The 27497-nt window shown below is 42.5% G+C and overlaps 1 protein-coding gene and 1 long non-coding RNA gene across 2 annotated transcripts in view; one reads left to right on the top strand and one right to left on the bottom strand.

Annotated features, from left to right (window-relative positions):
* Positions 1 to 11832: 11832 nt before the first annotated feature.
* PAPPA (pappalysin 1) overlaps positions 11833 to 27497 on the bottom strand; it is a 240957-nt gene continuing 225292 nt past the window's right edge. The window contains exon 22 of the mRNA XM_042964314.1: positions 11833 to 15270. Coding sequence (XP_042820248.1) covers positions 15163 to 15270 — 108 coding nt within the window. The 3' untranslated portion in view covers positions 11833 to 15162. The remainder of the gene's footprint in view (positions 15271 to 27497) is intronic.
* LOC122233070 lies at positions 14012 to 25702 on the top strand. Its single transcript, XR_006210520.1, has 3 exons — positions 14012 to 14088; positions 14455 to 14566; positions 24911 to 25702. It is a non-coding gene; the product is annotated as an uncharacterized LOC122233070 (long non-coding RNA).

Raw genomic sequence — 27497 nt, 5'->3', positions numbered from 1 at the left:
GGGTTTATATCACTGACTGGATTATCATGTGTTTTCTTTATGAATAGAAGTTAACTCAGGCTCTATCTAAATTTATTTGTATCTTCCTTAAACAATCACAGACCTACTGTGAGCCAGGGGATACAGGTTGAATGAGAAACAGCTTGTATGTATTTTTGAGGTATGCAAGAAATAAATGGACAATTAGTGTAGTATGATTAAGACAGTTTTGCAAGTAATAGGGGCTGGTGGGGACCCACAAGACTACCAGGCTTAGCTGAACTTGGAGAAGGTTTTAAGGAGCAACATAAGTCAGTTATGTTCAATGTGTTCAGAATCAGATTACCTGGGTTTAAATTCAGATTTCATTCCTTACTAGTCATACAACCTTGCAGAAGCTGTTTAAAATTTCTTAACCCTGTTTTCCTCATTTATAAAATGATAATACTGATAGCTATATCTACTTCAGTGTGTTATTATATATATTAAATTAATGATTGCATGTAAAGTACTTAATTTTGTGTAAGGTGCATGGCAAGCCTGCAGTCATCGCAAACTATAATAATAATTATTAATGCATTGATCATCTAAGCTGAACTACTCAGTTAAGAGAGGGTGTTCTAAGTAAGGGGCAAAGCCTGAGACCACAGCTGGGAACTAAGAAAATATGGCATGCTAAAGTAACTAAGTGAGGGTTGGGTCGGTGATGGGAGGGATGGTGGCAAAACACAAGTCTAGCAGAAGGCAGGCAGAATCTACAGTGAAGGGTTTAAGCAAGTTAAAACGTTGACCAGCTGTATTCTTAGGAAATGAACCTGTTTACAAATATCAGGCTCTGAAGACAGCTTAAATTTACAGGTGAATGGAGTCCCAACTGCTGATGCTTTGTATATGTTAACATGTGTTACAGGAAAGCTATGCATTTGAGATGAAGGGATTTGGCAGGTAGCTTTGTGGAAATGTTTTAAAAATATCAACACAGAGAAAAATGTGTAAGCCATTCTCCTAGCAGAAGAGGAATATCAAAGTTTGGGTTTAGGTCTCAGATGATGCACTAAATGTTTGGAAACTAAGTTCCCTCTTTGGCTCCTTGGGAAGAAGTTTTTGAGATTGGTCTGTGGAAACTGCGCCTCCCTGGCCTGGGCTGGTAGAGAAGGTGTGTGTGTGTGTGTGTGTGTGTGTGTGTGTGTGTGTGTGTGTGTGTGCATGCACGCACACACACGCGTGTGTGCACACTCAGATAAATGGATGGATACGTGCATTACATTTATTTCTCAGGGATTGGAGAAAATAGGATGACTGGTCACTTCCCTTCCTACATGTGGTGTGTGTTACCTTAATGTGTTTTTAATCCTGGAAAGGAATGTGTTCCATATGGCATAAGAGTATCAAGAATCAGCTGCTCCTTTTCCATGCAAAGTCCAGACAGGCTCCTGGTAGGAGACATAGGGGAGCACCCTACCTCCTAGACAAACTTCTGTGAAAGGATGCCACTTGTGTGCTTCCTCATATAATTGAAGGAGAAAGAGGAGACGAGGGAGACAATATGGAGTCCTAAAGTCAGGTGGACTTTTTCTCAGCCAACTACCCTTTCTTCTTTTTTCTAAAGCTCTACTGGTTCTCCAAGGCTCATCTCAAGTGCTACCTCCTCTAAGAAGTCCAGTAATATAGAAGAGGGGCTTGGACAATGCCTTGGTTCCTAAGAGGTTCTGTTGACCCTACCTGCAGTAGAACTCAAGGGCATCATGCATTATGGACAAAAAGTTCTTTACTCTGTTTGGAGGCTAGTCCTGGGACCTCTGGACAGTTTTCTATGGATTTAAATTGTTAAAAGCACTCATGCAAGCATCCATGTCTGTCATGTTCCCTGCACTAAACCCCCCTTTTCTGTAAAAACTGAATTGCTATGTATTTGACTCCTTGTGGTCTTCATATCTTTTCTGGCTACTTTTTGGCTCCTAAACATCCTGGAATATCCGGTTGTCAACGGGCTAGTTAGAGAAGATAGAATGGGCCAACTAGAGGAGTTCCTCATCCCCTCTTTGATTAGAGAAGGTCTTTTGACTTGACATTTCATGTAACACTGCACTTGGCTGAAATGTTTGAGAACCTTTGACCTGGTTACGTTTTAGCCAATCTCCCAAGGATATGAGGCAAGGGAAGGAAAGACAGATCAAAATGGAAATAGATGGTGGCAGAGGTGCATTAACCATTACATGGAGGCTCCTTGGGTAGAGCAGATTAAAATGTTCTAGCTTTTTTTGGTGTAGGATGAGTTTCCCAAGGAAACAAGCTCCATTCTTTTGGTTGCTTCTCAACCCACTTCTCCATGGCATTTCTTGCAGTTCCTTCACAGTACTTGGTTTGAGAGCAATAGACACAGACCACTTCATGTCGTATCTTCTTTGCCCAGTGCCCAGGTGAGGAATCCTGAGATTCAGTGGTAAAGTGGCTTCTCTGTGGCCAGAGAGTGCTCTAAAGCGTAACAGTGCAGCTGGAGCCCAGGGCTCCTGACTACCCACTCTTCTACAAAACCAGCCAACTGCTTCCCCTCCCCACCCTTTGTATAGCCAAAATTTGTTGTGTTTTAAAGATCATTGCTAATTTGGGGGAAAATGTAGATGCCAGCTTATGCTCCTGAACTGAAGTGGGGTCTTACTCCACATCAGAAAAATATTCTAGAAAAATGTCTTGTTTCTTTTTTTTCCCCCAAATATAATTTATTGTCAAGTTAGCTAACATACAGTGTATACAGTGTGCTCTTGGTTTTGGGGGTAGATTCCCGTGGTTCATTTCTTACATACCACACCCAGGTAACCGACAGAATGGGAGAAGATATTTGCAAACGACATATCAGATAAAGAGTTAGTATCCAAAATCTATAAAGAACTTTGCAAACTCAACACCTGGAAAACAAATAATCCAGTGAAGAAATGGGCAGAAGACATGAAAAATGTCTTACTTCTAATGGAGCATTTTTGCCAGTGAATCTTTTAAAAAACTTTGGTATTGACATAATATACATACAGAAGATTATGTACACTTATTATAAGTGCTTGCTGAATTTCATAAATTCAGACATGTGTATCCAGCACTCAGATCAAGAAACAGGACATTACTAGCATCCCAGAAGTCCTCTTCTTGTGTCTTCCAGTGACTACCCTTCCTCTGAAGGATCCCACTACCATGGCTTCTAATGGCAATGTTTGTCTCCTCTTCCTTCTTCTCTTCTTTCTTCTATCTATCTATCTATCTATCTATCTTTTTTTTTTTTGATATTCATGTTTGGGTTTTATCCAGTCTCTTTTTAAAGAATTATTTGGGTGAAATTTACAATAACAAAATTAGCAACTTTATAATGAACCATTCAGTAGTGTTTAATACATTTGGAATCTTGGGAGACCACCACCTTTATCTAGTTCCAAACATTTCCATCACACCAAAGTAAAACTCTTTACCCGGTAACCAGCTTCTCCCCATTTGACCCTCCTCAAGCTCCTGGAAGCCACCAATCTCTGTCTTTCTATATGGACTTATCTATTCTGATATATTTAACCTTTTAGTTACTAGCTTCTTTCACTTAGAATAATATTTTGGAGGCCCATCAACTCTGCAGCACATATCAATATGTTTTTTATGATTGACTAATGTCCTTTTGTTTGTGTATACCAGAGTTTGCTTATCCATTCACTTGTTGATGGAAAATTGGGGTGTTTTACCTCTAGTCTATTGTGAGTAGCACAGCTACAAACATGTATGTACATGTACTTGAGTATCTGGTTTTAATTATTTTGGGCATATACCTTGGAGTGGAATTTTAGGATCATATGGTAATTCTACCTTTAATGTTTTGAGGAACCAACAAATTGTTTTCCACAGTGGCTGGACCATTATATATGCCCGCCATCAATGCACAGGTGTTCTCATTTCTCCACATCTTCACCAACACTTGTTATCTTTAATTTTTTTAAACTATATCCATCCTTTGTCTTTAATCTTTGGAGAAATGTATATTCAGGTTATTTTTTCCATTTTCAATTGGGTTGTCTTTTTGCAATAGTCCCTTATATATTCTTTATAAATGATTTAGAAATCTTTTCTTCAGTTTCTTGATAGTGTCCTTTGAAGCACAAAAGTTTTTAATTTTGTTGAAGTCTAATTTATTTTTGCTCCTGTTGTTTGTGCTTTTGTGTCATACCTAAGAATGTATCACTAAAATCAAGGTCATTAAGATTTATCCCTATGTGTTCTTCTAAGAATTTTATGATTTTAGCTTTCATATCTAGGTCATTGATGTATTTGGGATCAGTTTGTATATATGGTATGAGGTAGGGGTCCAGTTTCATTCTTTTGCATGTAGATACCCAGTTGCCCCGGCACCATTAATTGTGCTTTATTTTTGTATTTCATAAATGGAAATGTATATTTTTTGTGTCTTGCTTCTTTTGCTTGACATCATTTTTGTGAGATTTAGTCATATTGTTGCATAAAGTTGTAGATCAGTTGTTCTTATTGCTGTAGCATTTCAGTGTATTCATATATACCACTTATTTGCCCATCATACTGTTGATGGGCATTTGGTGAGTTTGCAAGTTTGGGCTGTCATCAATAATGCTGCTATAAACATTCTGGAACTTGTTTTTGGTGAAAATATATATATATATACACACACACACATACACACATACATATATATACACACATATATATATACATATATATACACATATATATGTATATATATACATATATATGAATATATACATTTCTGTTGGATGTACTCTTAAAAGTGGAATTTCTGGGTCTTAGGGCATTATCTTCATCATTAGATACTGTCGTAGCATCTTTTTAATCAGGAAAAAATTAAGACTCCTTTATAACGCCTCTCTTTATGAATAGGCACCCTACTTACTTTTACTGCACATGGGACGTAAGGCAGTGAGAAAGGTAGATATGTGGAAACTGAGTGAGCTAGAAATAAACTTAACATTTCCCTGCTAAGAGCTTTAACTTGCAGTCCAGGTTCCACTCTCTGTGGACTGTGCTTATTCATTCTACAAGTTATCACTGATCCTTTCCAAAGACGGCATACATTATGTTCTTGAAAGCACCAGCTCTACAACTGAAGTAGAATGGCTTAAATACTCCCTTCCTTGTAACTTAGGTAAATTCTACCTTTATGTCTGGAACTTTCAAGACTATCCATCGCAAAATCACTAACCATAAGAAATGGAAATGTCCTTAGGAATAGAAAGTTCCATACTATCATTTTGTAAATGGGAAGTCTGAGGACCAGAGGGAAGAAATTTGCTCTAGGTAGTAAAAATACCAAAACAACCCTTTTCCCATTTATATTATGATAGGAAGAAAGGATCACATGAGAAATAAAAATGTGGGTTTAGAAATCTGACATGCCTGGGCCAAAATCCTGGCTCTACTACTTGGTTACTGTGTAATTTTGGACAAGGTGCTTATTTCTGTGGGTGTTGATATTCTCATCCATAAATGGACTTAAAGATATTTGTTTATAGCATTGTTGTTAGGATTAAAGAATGGATAAAGGTAATTTCTCAGTAAATGGAGCCTTCTTTAAATATTATTATATAGGCTGTCTTGTCCACCTAACTGGTCAGTAGAGGATAGAGTAGCTAGAGAAGTACACATAATCTGTTCTCCTCATAGGCTTGAGACAAGTTCAGTGTCATTCCAAGATACGAGACTCGACTTGTCATGGATGGAAACGTCTGGGGAAAAAAATGCTCACTTAGCACCAGTCATGATACAACTTGGTAAATTGTTCAAGGGTATATGGATAGTCCAGAGATGATGATGTCTCTAACGAAGTTAGACAAGAGGCATCCTGGTCAAGGACAGAGTACTGACCAAGGTGGCAGAAGTGGGGAGCTCTGTGTCTGGCATGAGGTGTAGCCCTGGAGAATCTCCTCCCTAACCCAATCTTGAATTTACATTTGACAAATATAGAAACTATACTAAACATGGAAAAGCAAATATAACATTTATACTGCAACTGTCCTTTCCATTTCTATGATAGGTAGGCATGGATGAGGAAACAAGTTCAAAAAGATGTGGTAACTTTCCCAAGGTCACATTATCCTTTCCCCTGTAGCCTGAATGCATTATAAAAACCTTTCTCAACACAGCATTGCAGTCACTACCAATCTGTGTGGTAGTGGTAGATTAAGTTGAAACGGTTTCCATCCCTGGAGTATTTAAATAATGCTTTTAGTTCAAACAGACAAGACAATCATGAGAAGAGAGAATCTGTTTACACCTCAATGAGATTGGTACTTGACTTTTGGGTCCATTCACTATGAAAATTCACTTAAACTTTGAGCCTCAGTTTCTGTCATCTGTGGAAATGGGACTAATGATCCATATATTACAGTATTTTGTGATAAATAAAAGAGAAGCTAATCTCTCTCCTTGTCTTAAAGGCACCCCTTCTCCACTTCTGCTCTTGTTACTCTTCTAAAGTACAAGCTAGAGAGTAGAATAACCTTGATTTTCATTCTTCATTGGATTTTACTCTGGACCTGTTCAGTCTCTTGGGCATGTAACTGAGATTTATCATTTCATAGAAATGGACACTGAATGAACAAGAAATGGACCTTAGATAACTCCAGTCTCGGTGATGTGAAAATGGCGCATAATGTTCTCCATGTAAATATTGGGGAGCTGGGCTGGGTGTATCTCTTTCCCTCCTCCTACCATCCCACTTCTGCTGCAGAGTGCAGCCTACTATGGGGCTCATATTTAGCCAAAGATGGGGTGGAGAAGTAGGGGAGGGCAAAAGGATAACACATATATTGAGACCTAGTGTATAGCTACCCCCTGCTGAATGCTTTACTTAAATTATGATACATTTTTCTCAGGACAGCCCATTTAGGACAGAAATGATGAATCCCATTCTACAGACAATGCTACGGAACAGGTAGAGAACTTCCCAAGATAGCACCACATATAAATGGCCATGATTCCAGATCCCATCTGACTATGTTCCAAACCCTTCAAAGTCTTGCACTCTTGTCTTAAGACCTCACCGCAACAAACCACTGAAGGGTCATCAGGAATATCACTTGAATATCCAAACCTACACACCTGATCACATGGCTTTAGGTCTTTATATTTTCCCAATGGCTGAGCCCAGGAAATCGCTAGATTTCCCAGTCCCAAATATACTATTATTTAAAAAGAAATTCAATAGGAACTCTACTTTCTTCTCAATTTTTTCTGTAAACCTGAAGCTTCCCTAAAAAGCAAAATCTATTAATTGAAAAGCAACTCTCTAAAATCAGTGAATAGCTGTGGTGTAAAATGACTTTCTAGAATCACACAATGCTGAACACTAAAGATTATTTCATCCAACTTCACTATCTAATAGAATGGAAAACTCTTTTGCCCACTCACCATGACCACCACTGTCATCCAAGAGTCATCATTTCTTTCCTGGACATTTATTTCCTCGTACACCCTACATCTGTTCCTTCCCTCCATCTTTCTCCTTCAGACGGCCATCAGGTGGATCTTTCTCAACCACAAATCTGACCTTGTAAGTCCCTTTCTGAAAAACCATTCAATGGCTCCTCATGGCTGTTAAGATAAAGCCTGAAATTCTCAACATGGCTCATGATAACTTTTCTCTCCATCCTCTTATTGGTCCACTGGTACCCTCTCTTTCTACTTCCTAAGTGCATTGGCTTTTTATTCAGTCTCTCGAGAGTACAGTGCTTTTTCTTACCCAGGATGCTGTACCTGCTAGTGCCATTTACTTAAACACACCACCTGCCCTTTTCTCATTGCCAACTTACTGCATTACTGTTTACCACCTCAGATCACAGTCCTTTAGAGAGGTAAGAGAAGGAAGGCTTCTCCTCATTTGAAGGCTAGAGAGGTTTTGCTTTTTGTCCTAGGTTGTTATTTCTGGCCCTGAAGGTTAAGAGTTGGATAGATTTACCAATGTCAGCATAGCATGATAGAATGTGGACCTTATCTTTTTTTTTAACTTTAAAACCAATACTTTGGTTAGACAGGTTCTAGAACTTGGTTGACAAATATAAATAGATGTAAATGCTGAATGTCTCTGCCTGTTTTGAAGTAAGAGGGGAATCATTTTCCCATCTGACGGATTAAGCAACTAAAACACAGTGAATTTTCTTCATGTGTGTGTGAGTGTATGTGCGCACGTGTGTATTAGGGTTAGAGGAAGAGGGAAGAAGACACTAGAACTAATATCTCCTGTCTACAAGAGAAATCTCTGCCCTGTGACTTCCCGTCTACAGACAGAACCCGTGAGTACAAAAGTCCTATGAAGACTTTTTCCTCTCTTCCCTATTTTGGAAATATTTGCCTCTTTTCTTGAAATTGTTCCTTAAATCTTCTTTCAGTCTTCACAGTGAATTGAAGAGAACTGAGCAAAACGTTCTCTGTGATCATTCTCTCTCTTTGGAAATAGCAATTTATCTGGCAGAACGTAGCAGTGACTTTGGTGCCTTCTCTCCTTTCAATGGATTCTGTTTGTCAAGAGTCCAGAAAACCTGTGGGTAGTTCTTGACTTCCCTACCTGTAGCCTTTCATATAATTCACCTTGATGTCCCCAAACTGCCCTTTTGTGAAGATTCAAAAATTTTAAATATCAACAGGTCAACACATATTTTGACTTGTCTTGTGGTGGTATTGCCTGCCAGCAGCTCAGTCTACAGGGCCAATGACTTTACCCCATGGCAGTGCCTGTGGAAGTACTTGAATGCTTTAGTGCATCTTGGTTTCATTCTCTTAAAAAACAATAAGTAGGTCTCAAAACACAGAGTGTATTATGAATAGTTGTCGTGAGCCACCCCTATCTCATAATAATCAAAACAAGAGTTAATATAATCTGTGTCTGCTGCAGTTCTAAGATATTACATATTTATCTTATTTAATTCTATCAACAACATCCTGGGGTGAGTCCTTTTATTATTTCCATTTTACAGATGGGAAAACTAAATCTTAAAGCAATTAAATAACTTTCCAAAGATCCCATGGCTACTAAGTGGTGATAAGATGAAAAATGAGATCCAGTAGGCAGATCAAAAACAGCAAAACATCAGCCTCAGCTGCAGGCTCATTTGATGAACCAGATGACTAAGCATTCAATTATGAAGAAAAAAATGAAAATAAAGAATATGCTGGAAGTATATTGTTGAAGATAGCATCCAAAAGGCTAGCTATAACTGTCATATAACCATATAAACATGTGCATATATGTGTAAATTTCTATTTATATATTTGTTTCAGTTCCCTAAAATGTGAACTTTTTTTTTTTAACATGTAAGAATGTTTTTCAGTTTTTGCATATGCAAAATGCAGATGTTTACAGGAATTTATTTGTGTAGAAGATTGGGTGTAGATCGAATTCAACCTCACGCAACCACTGATCTTCTCATTCAAGACCCTAGGGTTCTCTTGCACATGAGTGTGTGTGCATATGTGAGTCCTTTAGATTTCCACAACACACAGAAACCACACCGCTACATACTGAAGCATACAAGCTATTATATATTTTCATAATATAGAATTTTAAGGTATAGTAATCAACAGTGGCAAAATAATTCTGTCTTCGACATTATTTTTTTGTGTGTGAGATCCAACCTGTAATTGAGACCAGAGAAAACAGTATGGAAACACAAATCCACGAGAATAGGATAAAAATATCATGAACAGCAAAATATGTCTGAGTATTTAAAACCGTATAGAAAAAATAAATTAGATGAACAATTGTGTAAATATAAATTAAAAAAGATGACATTCTTAATAAATAAAGTTTACTATTTACAATTTTATATATTGCTGAAAGACTTAACTTAGATCCATAAAAACACATAAACAGGAAAAATAATAAAACCCAAAATAGGAGCAGCAAATTTATGCGCGTGAGGTACAGAAAAAGGATTGGAATTGTGTTTTGTTTTTGGTGTTTAGATTTTTTTTTTTTTTTTTTTTTTTTACTTTTTTTATAGTAGTAGGCCAGTAGAATTCTCATGAGAACAGATTTTTAAGCACTTCAATGGAGAATCATTTTTGGTAGTTTCCAGAAGGTGCCAAACAGATTTCAACATCATAACAATTAGAAATACCCATAATAATTATAACAATAATAAAAAGGCATAATATGATACATAAATATGGAAGAGCAGTTTGTAATATGAATACATTTTCTCTAGACGAGATCACAGTTTTATTTTGTAAATATTACATTTAAGTATATATATACACACATATATGTACAACTATATATACATGTGCATATATATGTAAATTTATATTTATATATAATATCTTTATATAGATAGATATCTGCGGACAGGTTATTGATTATAGAGACCCAAGAAAGCAACTCAATAATTGTTCAAAATTCTCCTCACTGACTGCTGGTGTGTTTAAGAAGCCCCGAGTTGTTAGCACTCAGAATGCCATATCTTCTTTTAATGAACACTTGATGTGGAATTTTAAGTCTGAGAAGAAGATGAGATTTTAGTGACTCCCTTCCTCCATGAGGTTGGAAATGGCCCATGAGTCTTGACTAGACCACAGTAAACTGACTTTTACACTGTAAGATGTAATTGGCTTTTAATCAAATTCTAGAACTGGTAAAGGCCAGCACAGGGGAGGAGAAAATCCAATGTACCTAGGAGTGAAATATTCCCAAATACAAGCCTCTCTCTTAAGGTGGATTATAAAATCAGGAGCTCCAGCTTTCTTCCTTGACCTATCACATGAGCACTCCCTGTCTTTCTTAAATGGCCAATGGGCCTGTGCATTCTTAAAAAGTAACCCATGGACTTTGTGTCTCTCACAGATTGCCACAGCCCCTTTAAAATCCTCAGGGCCTCACCATCCCCTGCCATCCCACTGTGAGGTAGGTAAGTAGTATCATCCCCATTTTGCAGCTGGAGAAACTGAGGCAAATGGAGAAGCTATCTGAGGACTTGTTCAAGATCACTGAGCAAACGGAAGCCTGGAGTCAAGAATTCCAGGTTCTTTCTCTAGAGACATAACTCCTCTCTCGGCTATTATACAAATCTTTTAAAGATGAAACCATTGGTAGGAATTTGGCAAAATGTAAATAAGTTACAAGAATAGGCTTTTATTCATTTGCTATTTAGTCTTTGCATTTGCTGATTGCTTGGTTGATTTTGTTTTGTTTCTCAAAAACCATGGGAATTACCTGTCTGGTCATGTAGCAGCTTTTTTAGGAAAGTGGATCGTGCAGTGTGATTCTAAGTGCAGTCTTTATAAAGCCCAGTGCTCTACTGGTAAATACAAACATTTTATAACGTGAAAAGCACAACACACTATGTCCCCTTAATATTAGGTAAAACCAATTTCCAGCCCTCCCTACTCCCGGCTACCACTGATTGCCACCAAACAAATAGACAAAATGCTCCCCCGACAACGACAACTACATATCAAGGGGGAAGAGGTCTTATTCCTGGACCTACCACAATGTACAGAAAATAACAGCATTATAAGATCCCGCTTTATGTCTCCTGCTAGGGAAAATTTTTATGGTTGTGTCTACCTACTAGTCTGTAGAATAAACAGTTCCCTTTAGGAAGCACAAAAATAGTTGTTTTTTTTTTTTAATTCTTATTTTTAATCATGCATTTTATTTCCTTTTAATCTTTGTCTTCTATCAATCTCTATCTGTACAGCTTTCTTACCGTCAATTTCTTTTTATTTTCCCACTTGAAGTAGTTCCAGAAAAAAAAAACAAAAACAACCACAAAACATAAAACCTCAAAACTGTTCACTTGAATTTATGGTTTCCTTTCTTCCTTCCTTCCTTTTTCTTTCTTTTGTTCTTTTTCTTTTTAAAACACAGGTAAGACCTATAACAAATTGACAGTTACAACCAAGTTAAATTGAACCTGGAAGGGAGGTAGCTGAAATCTGTCTGAAAGAATTATTTTCAACAAATAGCATTTAAGCATTGGCCAAGGTGGGAAAAAGGCCAAGAGAACCGTCTAGGCAGTGACTCAACATGCTGAAGCCCGGAGTAGCAGCGCATACCCTCCATCTTCAAAGCCCTATTTATTTATGATCGCTCCCTTTCTTAACACCCTAATTTAGCCACCAAAATGGACTTCCCAAGGACTATCTTCCCTTAAGAGGTGGTTGGCACAGACTATGGGGGTAATGCAAGTCCTCTGGGCATGCAGTTAGGGTTGTGGCTTGGAAAGGCTTCCCAAAACAGGGTTTGGAGAACTGTCTTCCTCATCTTTTCTTTCTTGCTGCCAACAGGCTAATACTTCTTCAACCCAGAACCCCCAACTGCTTTAGGGCCCCCGAGCTGCTGATAGACAACAGTGCTTCAGACCTGCCTCCTTGTGAGTACTCCATTATCCTAAGCAGGAAATGATCAAAGGGATAAGACCATGAGTTTATTCCCAGAAAGAAAATGAAGCCGGAAATCAGTGCCTCGCACAAATAGAACTGAGTCTCTTTCTCTAAGTTTTGAGAAGGGCCTCCCATGTGAGCATGAGGCTGGTCATCAGTGGGGCAGCCTATCTTGCCTAATATCATTGTGAGTAACAGGTTTGATTGACGGTAAGGAGAAGACTGGGTAGTTCTTTGCTCAACTCAATCTGTGAGTTTGAAGATAGAAGTCAGCCTCTAGGAAACTTTGCTCAGCTGGAGAGTATGGGCATAGACAGGGTGAGAGCGAAGGAAGAAAGACCACAAGGGTCAATTTAAGGGAAGCCGGTGAGGTTTTTCTGTGGTTCCTGCAACCCCACCATTAGTAATGGCGCCTTTGGGTCTCCAAGACTTTTTGTACTACTTCCATGCATGATAAAGCAATTGGGAGGGCCCATACCATTACCTTTCTTAGTTCATATCTTGTCAGCTGACCACACATGCTGATAACTCAGCTAGGGCAAGAGAGGGGCTTTAGAAGTTGGCGAGAGTCCTAAGATACTGGAGGGAGTACAAAATGGGATCAAGTCTTCCGATTTTGAGGATGGTTTTGCTAAGGATTGGCCCTGGTAACTATAGAAAATGATCTGAATATAAATGAGATGTGAGTTTGTAAGAAGGAAATATAAGGGATTTGAGTCTGTCCTTAACCATGGTGGCAGCTTCTCCATTCTGGAACCCAGTCTCAGAGTTTGGAACACAGAACAAGCCACACGAATCTAAGCACTGCATCATTTGTGGGCACCTGTGCAAAAAGCACCTTGATATATGTATATATTGGCTGATAGATGTCTTCTCAAGTGCTCTTGGTCAGCAGGTAATTGCTGTCAGGAGTAATACAGGAAGAAGGTTCCTGAAGTTATTTTTGGTCCCCATAGGAGAAAGGACGATGACTGATTAACAATGACTGCCTCAGGTGCAGGAATGAGGAGTCAGCACACATGCCTGGGGTATCCCATTCCTGTGCTAGACTTTGTTTTTGTTGGTTGCTTTCACTAGATTTGAGATGACATGATTTACAGCAATCTTTATGTGATACCCTCCTACTGCCTCATTTTCTCAGTTCCAGGTCTAGAAATTATGTCCAGCTTGACCATTCTCGCCACCTCTTTCCATATTAATTTCTTCCCATATTAATTCAAAAGGAGCGGACAAGTAACTGGTGGAAAACAGGCAAAGAGGACCCCAATGAGGTAGGGGCTTCCACATGCAATGGACTACCTCCCTCTCAACTTTTGGAGGCTGAACCTGGGTAAGAGGGTAGGGCGGACCAACCACAGGTGTGGATGGGAGTCCTGACAGCTGGAAGACTATGTGAAGAACATGATGACCATGTTTGGTTGTTGGGGACTGACGCTGTGTGCTCTTTAGCTTCCCTCTGAGGGCCCTCGAGAACACAGCTCAGATTGATCATATCCAAGATGATTCTCTGTTCTAGAATGCTGCTCAGGGCAACCGTGAGGTCCTCAGCACCAGAGCCTGATCTAGCCTGGAGGGCCAGGAAGGCAGGGATAAGGATAATAACTCAAGAGTCCCCACAATTCCAGCAGTCTCTGGATGGCCCCAACAGCACATTTAACACTGGTCCACTTGATTATAAAAATCTAACACTGGCTCAGACATTCTGGACTCTCAGTGAGGGTTTTAGCATCTCTAGTCCCTCTACTCCCTCCTAGGATGAGAAGCCCACCCATGGGGGATTTAACTTCTCACCAAGTGGGCCAATGAGGGTTTTTCTCTTGCGGAAGGGCTAAGAAGTGAGGAGCTGTGGGAAGATGTGGGTCACTCTTAAGGCAGACTGTTTGGTTGTGTGGGGTTTTTCCTAACCTAGTCCTACCATCTTGGGGGTACTCAATGTATAGGATAGAGCAGCAGGAAAAGTAGCAGCGAATGTGGTCCCAAGGCAAGATTTGGGGAATGGGTGGGTTCTGGAGGGATATTATGGCCTCAAGCAGGGGGCTGTTATAATACCTTGACACTGCAACCCTATGCCATTTCCAGCTTGGCCTTAACCCTGGAGTTGGGGTAAAATCCCCCCACGGCAGCAGAAGAATTAGGGGGCTTTGCATACCTTGGATTCTTTACCTCATCCTGGGTTCTACTTCCCTAGAAGGTAGGTGATCAGAGACCATTTCACTTCTAATCCCAAAGGACTGCACAACAGTGCATGCCTGACATGTTCCAAGCCTCAGAGTACAAGCTATCTTGACAATACTTGGTCTTAGCAGTTTCTGCAACTGTTTTTCTCCCAAGGACAGTATTGACTAGGAGCTTGGGAAAGGGAAGACTGAGTTTGTTCCCGTCTCTCTCCGCTCAGTCTCCAACACTCCCCTCACACAGATGTCTGTTGGGGTACGTATGCATGCGTGTGTACTAACCACATATGTGCATACTCCTAACTGTATAACATGTTTCTTGCTGTGGCTGTGTGACAAATGATTTGAATTTTAGGCTCTGGGACAGCACACTTGTATATGCAATCCATCTAAGACTTTGGGATGGGATTCCATTCCATCCTTCAACATGGCAAGACTTGGTTCATGCGCCCCTACTAGGAGTCCTTCCTGGGTGAAATTAAAGGCAGACCGGTTGGGTGCTAAGGATCCCTGGTGTGGGGAGGCCATTCCGTTGAGCAGCTGACTGTGAAATCAATACCAAAGGGATGCGGGTCCTGGCGCTGGGAATTCTTTGTCAACTCCTTGTCCTTCCTTAGCCATGGCTGTATCCCCGGAGGTCTTTCCGGCTGTGTTCTTGGGCCTGGGGGTCCCGACAAGCACAGTCACCTTGTAGGTCACAGGACATAGGGAATGGGGTAACCTGCAGAGAGAAAAAGAGAAGTGAGCCAGGTGGTTGGGTCTGATATAGTTTTCCAATGACTGAATTTGGTGGGGGAGGGGCAGCAGACTCAAGTTCAACTCATAGCTCTGTTTCTTGCTAGCCCTGCAATAACTTTTATCAAAATCATCACGGGTCATTGTAACAGCAGCTTCCATTTTCAAGGGTATTTATTACAGGTCAGGCACTTTCTAAATAGGAAAACATCAAATCCTTTGACAACTCTGTAAGATGATGGGTACTAAAACAATCACCCTTTTACAGACAGGGAAACTGAGGCTCTCTGACAGGGGCAGGCATTCGCCCAAAGTGAAAAGTGACAGATCTGGTATTTAAAGTGGGAGAAGCTACTTTTCTCTGAGCCTCAGGTTCCCAGCTGGAGCACTGGTATCATTAAGCCCCACCTTACACTGTGAACGCTAAGGGCTGAATGAAATCATGGGTGAAAAACTGTAATGTAAAATGGTAATGTAACTGTAAATCCCAAATTTTGGTTGAAGGCTGTTGAGGAGATTTTGAGTGAGAAAGAAAAGCTGAGAGGTATACAACATGAGTTGTTACACACATGTAACAAAAGCTGTGAAAAAAATGTAAAAACTTTTCCATCCCTTCACACGTTCTGGGACCTCGATCTGGCTTTCCTTTCTAGAAACTGAAAGCGCGAATGTCTTCCCCGTGCAGCAGATGACCGGTCTTCCCAAAGGGCACAGTGCAAGCCCTGCTTGAGCCAGGCCCAGCCTGGGCTAACGCAAGAGGATTTCACCTCATTGCATCATGGTATTTGCATATAACTTTTCCCAGGGGGCCCCCATCTGCGCAGATGGGTGTAATAACCTCATTCGCCTCCTGCCTCGGCAGGGCCTCCAAGTGCTCACACAGTCTCAGGGAACATCTTTGTCCTCCTGGCTTGTGGACTCATTCTGTGTATCTAACTCTTCTCTCTGCCTCTTGGCCTGCCTTCCCTCCCTCTCAACCTCTTTCCATCCTGCAATTTTGCAGTGATTTAAAATGGAAGATTGAAGTATAAGCCCCAGCCCTCTCATCTACTGGTGTGAGCTTGAGCATGTGACAACTTCTCTGAGCCTCAGTTAATTCATTCATTAAATGGGCATAATGAAAGCATATACCTCCTGAGGTTGTGATGAGGGATAAGGGAACTGATGAAAAACATATAGCACAGTTCTTGGCATATGCTCAGTGCATCGATGGATCGATCCATCAATTGATAGATATCTCTCTCCCTCAGGGAGGCAGGAACCATGTCTATTTTGTTCATTCTTGTTTTCTCAGAGCTTAAGCCATAGAATGAATGAATGTTCATTTCTCCACCTCTCTCTGACTCTTTCATTGTACCCATGACTAGCACATCTCTGTTTCTCTTTTCAATTTAAATTCATAAGCATTCAGGGGTGCCTGGGTGGCTCAGTCGTTTGAGTGTTAGACTTTGTCTCAGGTCACGGTCTCATGGCTCATGAGTTCGCGCCCTGTGTTGGGCTCTCTGCTGTCAGCACAGGCTTGCTCTGGATCCTCTGTCTCCCTCTCTCTCTCTCCCCCTCCCCAACTAGTGCCTCTCTCTCACTTTCGAAAATAAACATTTAAAAGATTCATAAGCATTCACGAGAATGCTAAGCGTTCTCATAGATGCTTCTTCCACGCAGTGTCTTTCTGCTTACAACTACTTGCTGTTCCCTGTTCAGGACACTGACTACCTAGTTGTCATGCCTTTGTGAAGGCTGTGCCTTCTAATCTAGAATATCCTTCCATAGCCTCTAAACGACATAGAGGAAATTCTCCAGTCCAAGTGGGGAAACTGATGGTGGGGCCAAGTCCGAATCTAACAGCTGAGGTCAAATGGGGAGAGTACCATCATGGGAGCCAGGAGGCCTGGACTGGTCTCCTTGCTGGATTCACAGTCACTGAGCAATTTGGGGAAATCCCTCCACTGCCATGACCCTCAGATTCTATATCCATAAAAGGGTGATTTTTAAAAAGACCGCACATTTCATACGGTTGTGAAGTCCAAACACAAATAAACATCCAGAAGCCCCAGCACGTGGCCTCACACTCAGGAGATGCTTGTGCTGAATCAGATTTCCCGCCAGCTCACATTTCACCATCGGTGACACCTTTGCTGCCTGTTGTCCCCTTCTCCCACCTCCCTGACTTCAGCGGCTTCTTTGTCCTCAACTCAACCCTTTCCTTTATCTAGTCTCTTCTCCTGTCCTTGCCACATGCTAACATTAGAATGATCCGGTTACCTCTAATGTCCTGTGCAGAGTTCTCTCTATAATTCTTTCTCACTGGGCTCTAGGACCCATTAGAGAGAGTCTCACATCTGATTTCTCTCTCTTAAAGAGAGAGAGAAAAGCTTAAAAGAGAAAGAGCTTCCCGCTGCGTCTCACACAGGCAAAAATTGAACAGATCTCTTAGAATAAGACCCAAAGTCCTTACCATGAGTTCAAGGCCTTGCATGATCTGATCTCCACACACACTTCTTGGACCACCTCTGGCCCCTTTCTCTTCCTGACTCTTGGTGGCTTATTTATTTATTGGTTCCTCAAATACTACAATTGTTTTCCTACCATTTTTTTTTGCCCATAATCAAATTTTATGGAAAAGGTGACACCAAAGTACGAGATCACTGTTGTATACCTTACAAAATTAAACATAATTATTGGCAGATAACCTGGAATTACTGAACAGATAAGGCTTTCTGTAATAGAACACAAATTCAGAAGGTTGTGTGGATCATTAGCGCCGTTTTCTTCTAAATGAACCCCTTCTGTGACCTTTCCTCCTGTTGGCTGGGATGACACTGTCCAACAGCCTCCATAAGGGAACCACCATCTGAGCAAGTCTCTAGCCATCAACCTTCCTCTCCCCTCACTGCTCTTTCCTGGCCAGCTGCTCCTCCATTCTTCAGGTCTTTGTCTCAAGTCTCACCTCCTCCCTCATTGGTCTGACCAAAGATCGCATCATCACCTTCATCTCCTATCACGTCATCTCATTCTGAAATGCTTCTGTACTTGTATGCCAGCTCAGTCTGAGCAAGGACCATGTCTGTTGTTGACCTGAGTCTTTATACATCACATAACAGGCACTCAACGGACCCTTGAACGGAGGAACAAATGAATGCACGAATATGCACCCAGAACACAAGGCAGGGACCCTCTGCTGTTGCACTCACTCTCTATGTGAGTGTGTACATGTTACTTCCCTTCTCTGGGCTTCATTTTCCCTACCTGTACATTAAGATTTGATTCTAATGCTCTCTACCTTCCCATCTGTCTGAAAATCCTTCTCATCTGAGAAAGGCAGAAGGCAAAAGCCCTGGCCAGAAAGGATGCAGAAATTTAGGCTTTCTCCACAAACCCTGTCTTGCATGTTACCCTTTCTGCCATCCCCAGTTCTACTAGTTTGTCCATTTATCACCAGCTGGCAGGGCCCCATCACCAGTTAGTTTCTCTAAGCCAGTGTGGCCACCCTGGTGAAGTGAGCACGGCATGGCCACTCCCTTTCCTCCCCAAGTCAGCCAGGGCAGTTTTGGCATTTTCCCAGAGAAACAAGTCTGGAAACTGAGGGAAGGAACCCCGATCAGAATAACAAAGTCTAGAAGGTTTGGCCTCAGGAGGCAGATCTGGAGCCTCCTTATCTTCACTGCATGCTTGTAAATACAGCTGCATTTACCGAGCCCTTGCTAGGAGTTTGGGAGGCAGACAAGTTCAGGTGTGGGCTCCACCTAGGTGCCGCTTTTCCAGCAAGTCCTTGGCCCCCTGGGGACTTCATGTCCCCATCTGTAAGGCAAGGGTCCTTGGAAAGACCTCGCAGGGTTCTGGTGAGGAGTCCATAAAATAACCAGCTCGCAGAAGCCCTAGTGCAGAACAGACGTACAGCCTCTTGTTTCCTCCTCCCATCCTTCCTCTTGCATCTTAGCAAAGTGCCTGTTCAGAGCCTGCCTTGGGATCCTCTCTTGTCACAAGCATCCTCCGTGGCAAGTGGGAACAGAAAGGTAGAGACTGTCAGCTCTACCTACTTCCCAGGTCTGACACGGGTCCACCGCAGTGAACAGCACTTTACACACATGGTACCACTTCCTGCGGCCCTTCCACATGCCGGATAATTCCTAATGTGCTGGCTAGTCCACACTGCACAATGCTGTGAGGCTGTCGCTATTAGCTACCCATCCTGTAGGTGAGAAAATAGAGGCTTCAGAAAGTTTAAAAGAAAACAAACTCACCCTGGGCCTCACTACCAGTCAGTAACTAGACGGTGTAGGATTCTAAAGTCCACTCCAAACACTGAGAGCTTTTCAGCAGGTGAGAGTAAAAAGCCTCCTCCTTCACAACCTGGCCAGGCTGACTGCTGCTGTGTCTTTTGATAGCCAATAGCCTTTTATCCCTTAGTATGTGCCTGCCTGAGTTAACCCAATGTGCGCTGTCTCACTCACTCCTCCCAGCAACCCTAATAAGGTAGCTATTCTTACCAGCCCCATTTTACATCTTAGAGGAAACGAAGATGCACAGGGGTGAGTCACTTGGCTGGCGGCTGGCCTGAGATCTGCATCCCTGTTTGTAACCACTCCTTGGTACCGACCCCCCAGGAGGCAGGTGGAGCAGGAGTCAGGGTCCCCTTTTTATAGAGAAAGAAACTGAGACATGGAAAAAAGGGTCACATTCCTGGTAAAGTCAGCTCTGAACGCAATTCCCAGGTTTCCTGGGAAATTCCCAAGCAGCTTCCTACCTTCTCCCCCAGATGGGCTCCCAAGAAAACCTACCACCCACAGCACAAACGCCATGGTGGCCAGTTTACATGTGGGATTCCCAGCACCGTGTGGCTAGGCTATCCCATAAATGGCTTGGCCACCTACTCTAGGATTCTGTCAACAAGCCCAGGTCAATGACCAAAGGCCACGAGTCTCTCCTTTTCTCCTCTGTACTGGAGATGGTGCTCAGGGACAGGGGTTTCTCCTTGGGGTGAGTTGCCCAGGATAACACCTCCACGTGTGTGTGTGTGTGTGTGTGTGTGTGTGCGCGCGCATTTCAGTGGCTCAGGAATGCAGCCCAGGCAGATGTACCACAAGGTCCTGGCTGCAGGTCTCCTCTGAGGCCGGGAGACAGGCAGGGGCAGGATTGTGACTCAGACTCAACGGGGAGGTCACAAGCAGAGAGTGTGCAGTGTGGGGAGCAACACGCGTCCTATGCTGAACGCCAGAACGCCTTGACTGCCCACACGCCCACCATGGGAGCTTGGGCACATCACTTCACCACTCTGAGTCTCAGGGACTTCACGGTGTCGACAGATGTAATGAGATCAAGTAGACCAAGGTGTGATGCAAGTACACGGACTCCCCGTAAGCTCTTTGGAGGCAGGGTAGATACCTGCCTGGTACAGGGTATGGAGGAGTCAGTGAATACAGAGGCGTGTTTAAATGTGGATAAAGTGGTCATATGGATACGGGGAGAGAGAGTAAGGGAGAGAAAAGGGAATGAGACTTGGGTTTGATTCCTTATGCTGTTAGGCAAGTTATTTTCGTTTTGGGGGCTTCAGTTTCTCTGTAAAATGGAGGCAATGACAGGCCTGTCCATTAGAAGTATTTTGGATAAAGTATAAAATTCAAGTAAAGCACCTAGCATGGTATATGGGCATAAAACATGTGCTCAATACATGATGGTGATAATGAGGGTGACGGTAATAGCGATATTGGGGATGTTGCTGTTGATGGTGGTCATGATGATGTATGTTGACAATGGTTATGAGAATGGGAACTTTGAGGGACAGATGGGTCTGAATAGGATCAAACTAAAATAAGTATCTAATACTTACAACTCCTATCAGTCTACACTAACACCATGTATTAGGTGTTCTTGTGGACATAGTTCCTCGATAAGCCATTTACAGATGAAATGCATGTTTACTCAAAAAACAAAATAAAGTAGTGTCTGATTTCTCCACATGGAGAATTCAAAGCTCCATCCCAAACAGGGAAAATCATAACACTCCAGAAGCCAATGATTTGGTGGACGAGGAATTAGTATAGTCTCTTTAGTCATCTTCTTGTTATCTCTTACTAATCTTTCAAGGTAAACACATCTAGCCCCTCTTCCAAGAAGCCTTCTAGGATCCTCTAGACTAGTTCAATGCTTAGAATCATTGAACACTCCTTGGCTCTGTGGATAAGGTTCAGATTCCCTGGCTTGGTTTATAAAAGCCCATTCAAGGCTCATTTCTTACCTCTTACTACTTACATCCCCTCTCACCCTGTGCTCTAGCAACACTTAGGGAAATGTAGTTTCCTTAATATGCTCCCTTACATCTGGGCCTTTGCACAGACTGTGCCCTCTGCCACAAACACTGCCCTCACATCCTTGTCTCTGGTCCTCCCCCAACTCCTTTAACCTGGCTAAGATTTACTGTCCCTTTCATATCTCACCTTTGGTGTTGCCTTCTCCAGGGAGCTTTGTCAGCTTCCCTCACTTGCTCTGTCTCTGTTGGCACTTAATATACTCTAAATAAACTCAGCATGGTTGGGACTAGGTCCATCTTGTGGCCTAGAACGGTGTATGTCACATACATAGCAGGTGCTCACCAGTGGGGTACGTCAGAACCAGGGATCCATCAGTGAGCAAATGGATGTATATTCTTGACCTCATGAAATGTTCATTTGATCAACAAGAGTGTACAGATTCCGAGACAGTAAATACATTTTATAGTATGTGCCAAGGTGATAAGGGTCTTAAAACAAAGAAAAAAAGTAGAATCCAAAGCAAATGGGTGTGTAAGGGATAGTGTAAGGTGGGTGGTCAGGGTGGGCCTCATTGAGAATTTGACACTTCAGCAAAGACTTGGAGGAGGTGAGGGAGTGAGTCATGTTGGATGAATGGAGAAGAATGTTCTCAGCCAACAAAGGAGCCAGTGACAAAGTCTGTAGGTAGAAGGATGCCTGGCTGGATGGTGAGGAGTTCAGAGGGGCTAGAGTCAAGTGAGAGAGACTACTGAGAGTAGGGAGTGAGGCCACAGAAGTAATGGGGGTAGACAGAACACATAGGGCCTTATAGGCCATTGGAAGAACTGTGAAGGGCTTTGCACAGAGGAGTGATACCACAAGACTTGTTTTAGGAGGACCATTCTAGTTCCTAAGGAGAGATGTAAGACCCACTGATGGACATCACCAACTCTGCAACCCAATACCCAACCCTTTAGCATGGACCACTCAGCGAAGAAGGCTGCTGTCCATCTAATGATGTTTATTATCTTCTCATGTATTATAGAGTCACTAGCCTCCTTATACCAATGGGCTTCATTTGGGTATAATGTCCTTTCCTAAGAAACCATGTTGTTTTCACTTAGATTTAGCAAATCAATATGGCAACCCTATACTTAATGTCATCAGTTAGGCATGCCATCCTGTGCTGAGACCGGTTTCTGGGATTAATCTCTCCTTAATCTTTACTGGTCTCTGCCCCAAATAGCCCTCAGATTCTGATTCGATAGCCAAGTCCCTCAGGGAGCCATGTGGAAAAGCCCTAGACATGAATATAATCCAGATGTCAAGAGATAAAAAACCAAAGGTGAGACCGGCCTGCCCAGGGTCACAGAACTAAGTCACAGAACTGGGACTCCACCCCAACTTCCCAGACATCTTCCACAGTTAGTCCCTTAGCAGCTGTCTGAAACATGACCATAACTAGTGTTCCAGGCCACCACGCCTTACAAAGCCTTGCTATGTTGAATAAGTTAAGGCTGTTTCCCCTTCTTCCCTTAAAGCTCCAACACATGCTTACTGAGAATGATTCCAATTATGAATGATTTTTTTTTGTTTTGTTATGAGGGTAAATTACTGAAGTGACCGTTCTGGAAATCTGCTCTGTATTCGAGACTCCTCAAGGCTCCAAACAGGAAAATAATAAACTGACATGCTGAGAAGCTGAGTCCTGCCCCTTCCTGTCTGCCTTGCACTGCAGACAGGTGTCTGGATGGGAAACCGGTCACCCCTGTCAGACAGAGTTTCCTGCATAGTCTTGCTCTTGTCTGCCAGCTGGGCCCAGGTCACCCCACAAGGCAGATGTGGGAAACAGCTGGTGTCTGGACAGACAGACAAAGGGAGGAAGGATGGAGGGAGCAGACTGACATTCTGGGCCATCTGACCAGGAGTCCCCAGGCCTGGTGACTGGGAAGAGGGTTCGGTAGAGAGTTGGCTAGAAGGAAATGTGGGAGAAGATGCTGAATGCTTGCTTACCCATGGGCCTTAAGTTCATACCCAGGACAGCTCTCTAGGAGCACTAGGAAGGAAGAAGCCCACCCGCCAGGGGAAGGGGGGAAGCCGCAAGCTCATTACATCTAGATGTCCATAACAGGGGTTAGAGGCAGATGCCTCACAGTCTAGACTCACGAGATTTGCATCTCAGTCCTACCACCTGCTGGCTGTGGGACGTTGGCCCTTCTCAGCCTCAGCTGCATTGTCTACAAGATGAGGATAACAACACCTACAATGGAGCTGCTGCGTGATGAAATGACACGTGCAAAAACGATCACCACTATGCTTGGCAAATCATAAGCTCTCAAAAAATAGTAATGACGATTGTTTGGAATAAGGAAATCCTGACTCTTACCCGCGGCTGTGTCACCTTGTAAAAGTGAGTTCACCCTCTCTGAGCTTCAACAGAGTCTATCTTATTGGGTATCTCAAAGGGAGATAATATGCAGAGACTCTAACCCTGACAAGGCACCATTAATGTGCACCATTAATGGAATTACTGTAATTGAGGAAGGTGCATGAAGTAAGTTCCTGAATGCTAGGCTGGGTGCTTGTGGGCAGGGAACTCCCCACGATGGGTGGCTGAGGCCAAGAGTTCAGGTAGGAATGAAACAAGGCCACCAGTAAGGGGCAGGGAATGAGAGGAAGGAAGCCAGCCTCTGGCCCCTCTCCTGCCATCAGAGGCTTCCTGCTGTGGAAGCTGGAGACAGAAACCAGGACTTTTTTCCACTCAGAGGAAACTGCTGTCTGGGACGTCAGGGATGGCTGGCAAGGCTGGGAGCCTCGATGACTCCCCACCCTGTCTTCACTGCTGGGAAGGGCTGCTTTCACCTTGGCCAAGGGGAGGAGTCCCACGTCCATGGTTCCCTGGCAGTCGGGGTTCATGGTGAATTGTCTCCAACAAGAACTGGGATGGTCACGCTCATGCGCACTGAGGACTCAGCCCCATGCAGGAGCAAGAGCTGGGCTCGTGAGTCAGGGAGAACTGGGGTCGAATCTGGGCCTCGGCAGTTGTGGCCACATGACCTCAAGCAAAAGTCCTGTTGGTGCTTGGGGCCCAAACTGCTTCACCTGTGCAGCAGAGGTAATAGTGACCTGTCAGAGCTGACATGGGGATTAAAGAAGGTCACAGAGGACACGTGTCTGGCAGGATGTCTGACAGAGGGGACAGTTCACTTAGGGGTATCTTTTTCATCCTCTGTTTCTCCACCTGCTGTCTCTAGAACCCAGTCTACTGCAGGAAGCAGAGTTGGGTGTGTACGAGAGAGTGTTAATGCATTCAAGAAGCTGGAGTTTACTCAGAAGTTAAATTGGGGAATTTAAATTGTAGGAAGTGTGAGTTTAATTTGAGACACACTTCTCCTCCAGACATCAGACTTCCAGGAATCCCCAATGTGAAGAAAGCACCAAACGCTGCGAACAAGGAACAACTACGGCAAAGCCATGTGCGCCAGAAGAGAAGGTCAGGCTCTGTAACCCATGCTCCCCACATGGTTCTTACAGCCCTCTCCATCCTGTCTTCCACCACTGCTCACCTCCTCCAGGAGAGCTGCTCATTCTCCAGGGCTCCATGTAAATGTCACCTCCAAAGCAGCTTTCTCCCACCTTCACGCTGCTCTCCAAAAGATCCTGCACCTGTCCTTTACTGCCCTTGCACAAAAGCACTACAAGGTGTGGTTGTATACCTCACTGCTTAACACCTGGCTCCCTTAATAGACTGTGCGCTTCACAAGGGCAGGTGTCAGTCTATCTGGACTCTGGAAAGTGCACACAGTCCGGTACAGTGCTGGGCCCACACAAATGCTCAAGGAACATGCGTCTCACTGAACGAAGGAAACTTGGCCGACAAGAAGGATCACCAGTTTAAAGAAGGGGATCTTTTAACACAAAAGCCCAAAATTACATACATAACGTGGGTGGAAAAGCAATGACTATGAAGCATATGCAGAACTGCCAAAGAACGGACTCTGGGTCTCTCACTAAAGAGGCAGCACTCACCTAAGGGCCCTGATGTCTGAAATTGTTGCACCCGAACCCAGTATAGGAATAGAGAGCCAAAGTGGCCATATGGTGTACATGCATATATTTTTGCAAGTGACTGTAATAATTTGGAATCTGCACCTGAACCCCAGTCTCATGACTTCATGTTCCTACCATGCACTCTGTAGAAACAGCAATCCATTTAAGGAAGTTTCCCAATAAAAATAAATTAGTTTTTTTTTTAATGTTTTTGTATATAAGTTATAGTTGGTAGGAAAATTCTTTTAATCGGAGCTGCTCTTACTCCAGCTGATGGTGTCACATGAATGATGTGTCATAATTCTACACAAACTTCTATTTAAAACACAAACTTCATTGTCCATTCACTTTCGCAAATGGCTCATTCCAACGAGTGAAATTGACACTATTGTATGCTGTTCATTTGGCAACATGTATCAAGAGCCTTATAAATGCTCGCACCTCTTATCCTAGTCCTTTCAATTCTAAAAATCAATTGTGAAGGAATAATAAGAGCTAGAAAAATATTTACCTGCAAATATATTCACAAGCATCATTATTTATCGTTGTGAGAAACTGAACCCAAGAGTTAAAAATAATAGCCAGAGGGGAATGGTTACACAAATTACAATACATCACAACCCTGTGATAAATAATAATAGAGGAAAAACTATGGCTGGGAAATTTGTAATAATGTCAGACCATATTCTTACGTGTAAGATTTCCTGTGCTAAGTAAAAACAAAACAAGATTGCAAGCTGGAAATGCAGTGACATATACATAGGCGCAAATACCCACACACTTAAACACACACATAAAATACTCCAGAAGGAAAGCAATGGCTATTTTGGGTTGTAAGATCAGCAGTGATGGTGGTGTTTTACTTTCTGGATTTTCCAAAAAGTAGAATATGTATTGTTTTGTACCCGGGAGAAAAATAAAATTCACTTTCTACTAATGAATAGAAATGAGTGAATAAATACAAAACAAATTCATTAATAGAAAATTCATTAATAGACAATGAATTTTATTCAACTGTATTCGGGCAGAAAGTGTTTACCTTCAGTGTTTAAAACAGAAAAGAAGGGCAGGCATCCTGAAACGTTGCCCATACAAGACTGGCTGATCCCAGAGAGCCCCAGCAGCCCTAGTCATCAACCAAAAAATGGAGTTTGAGTGTGTTCCTTGGGTCTTACCCTGTTTATCCGTGCATTCTAGGGTCAGAGCATCATTCTTAAAGGAACTAATTCTTTTAAGGATGGTACAATATAAAGGTATTTAAGTAGCAAGCCAGGAGCCTTGCTCTGTGTCTATCACTCCCTCTGCCACCATAGACAAATCATTCCTCCTCTATGGGCCTCAGTGCCCCATTATGAAATGAAAAGTTTGGACCACATGATCACAGACACCTCGTCAGCTAAGACTGACTGACCCGTCTTAGGAACAAAGTTCTCCCTCCTTTAAAGAGAGAGAGATGAGCTCAAATGATTTTTTGGCTCAGAGTATTGATGAATATAAAAACAGAAATAGCTTCCCATGAACATATTCATCACAAGAGTGCTCTCAACTTGGGTTGCCCTGGTGGACCCATCTCTTCCCCAGCACTCATCAGGAAGAAAGTGGAGGTGGCCACTCTTCTGTGACTGGTAGATACACGTGATAGTCAAATATTCAGGTTTTACTACAAACACTTGAATCACTCCTATTACATCTTAATATACCAAGGAAGAAAATCACAACCAAGACCACCCCTGCTAATTTTATAAAAATTAGATGTGAGAAACAAGAGATTACAGAATAATCAAAGGCTATGACTTACCTTGGTAGAAATGTCCCATCTTCTCTCTTCCCCTAGACTTTAGCCATACAGCCTAAAAATGCAACTTCTCTCTAGGATTTTACATGCCCCAGGAATTCTTTTCCTGGCCACCTCCCTGATCCTTCTCTTTATCTCTCA

The sequence above is a fragment of the Panthera tigris genome, chromosome D4 (genome assembly GCF_018350195.1).
Source record: "Panthera tigris isolate Pti1 chromosome D4, P.tigris_Pti1_mat1.1, whole genome shotgun sequence".
Lineage (NCBI taxonomy): Eukaryota > Metazoa > Chordata > Mammalia > Carnivora > Felidae > Panthera > Panthera tigris.
This window is presented reverse-complemented; position numbering and strand designations above follow the sequence as displayed.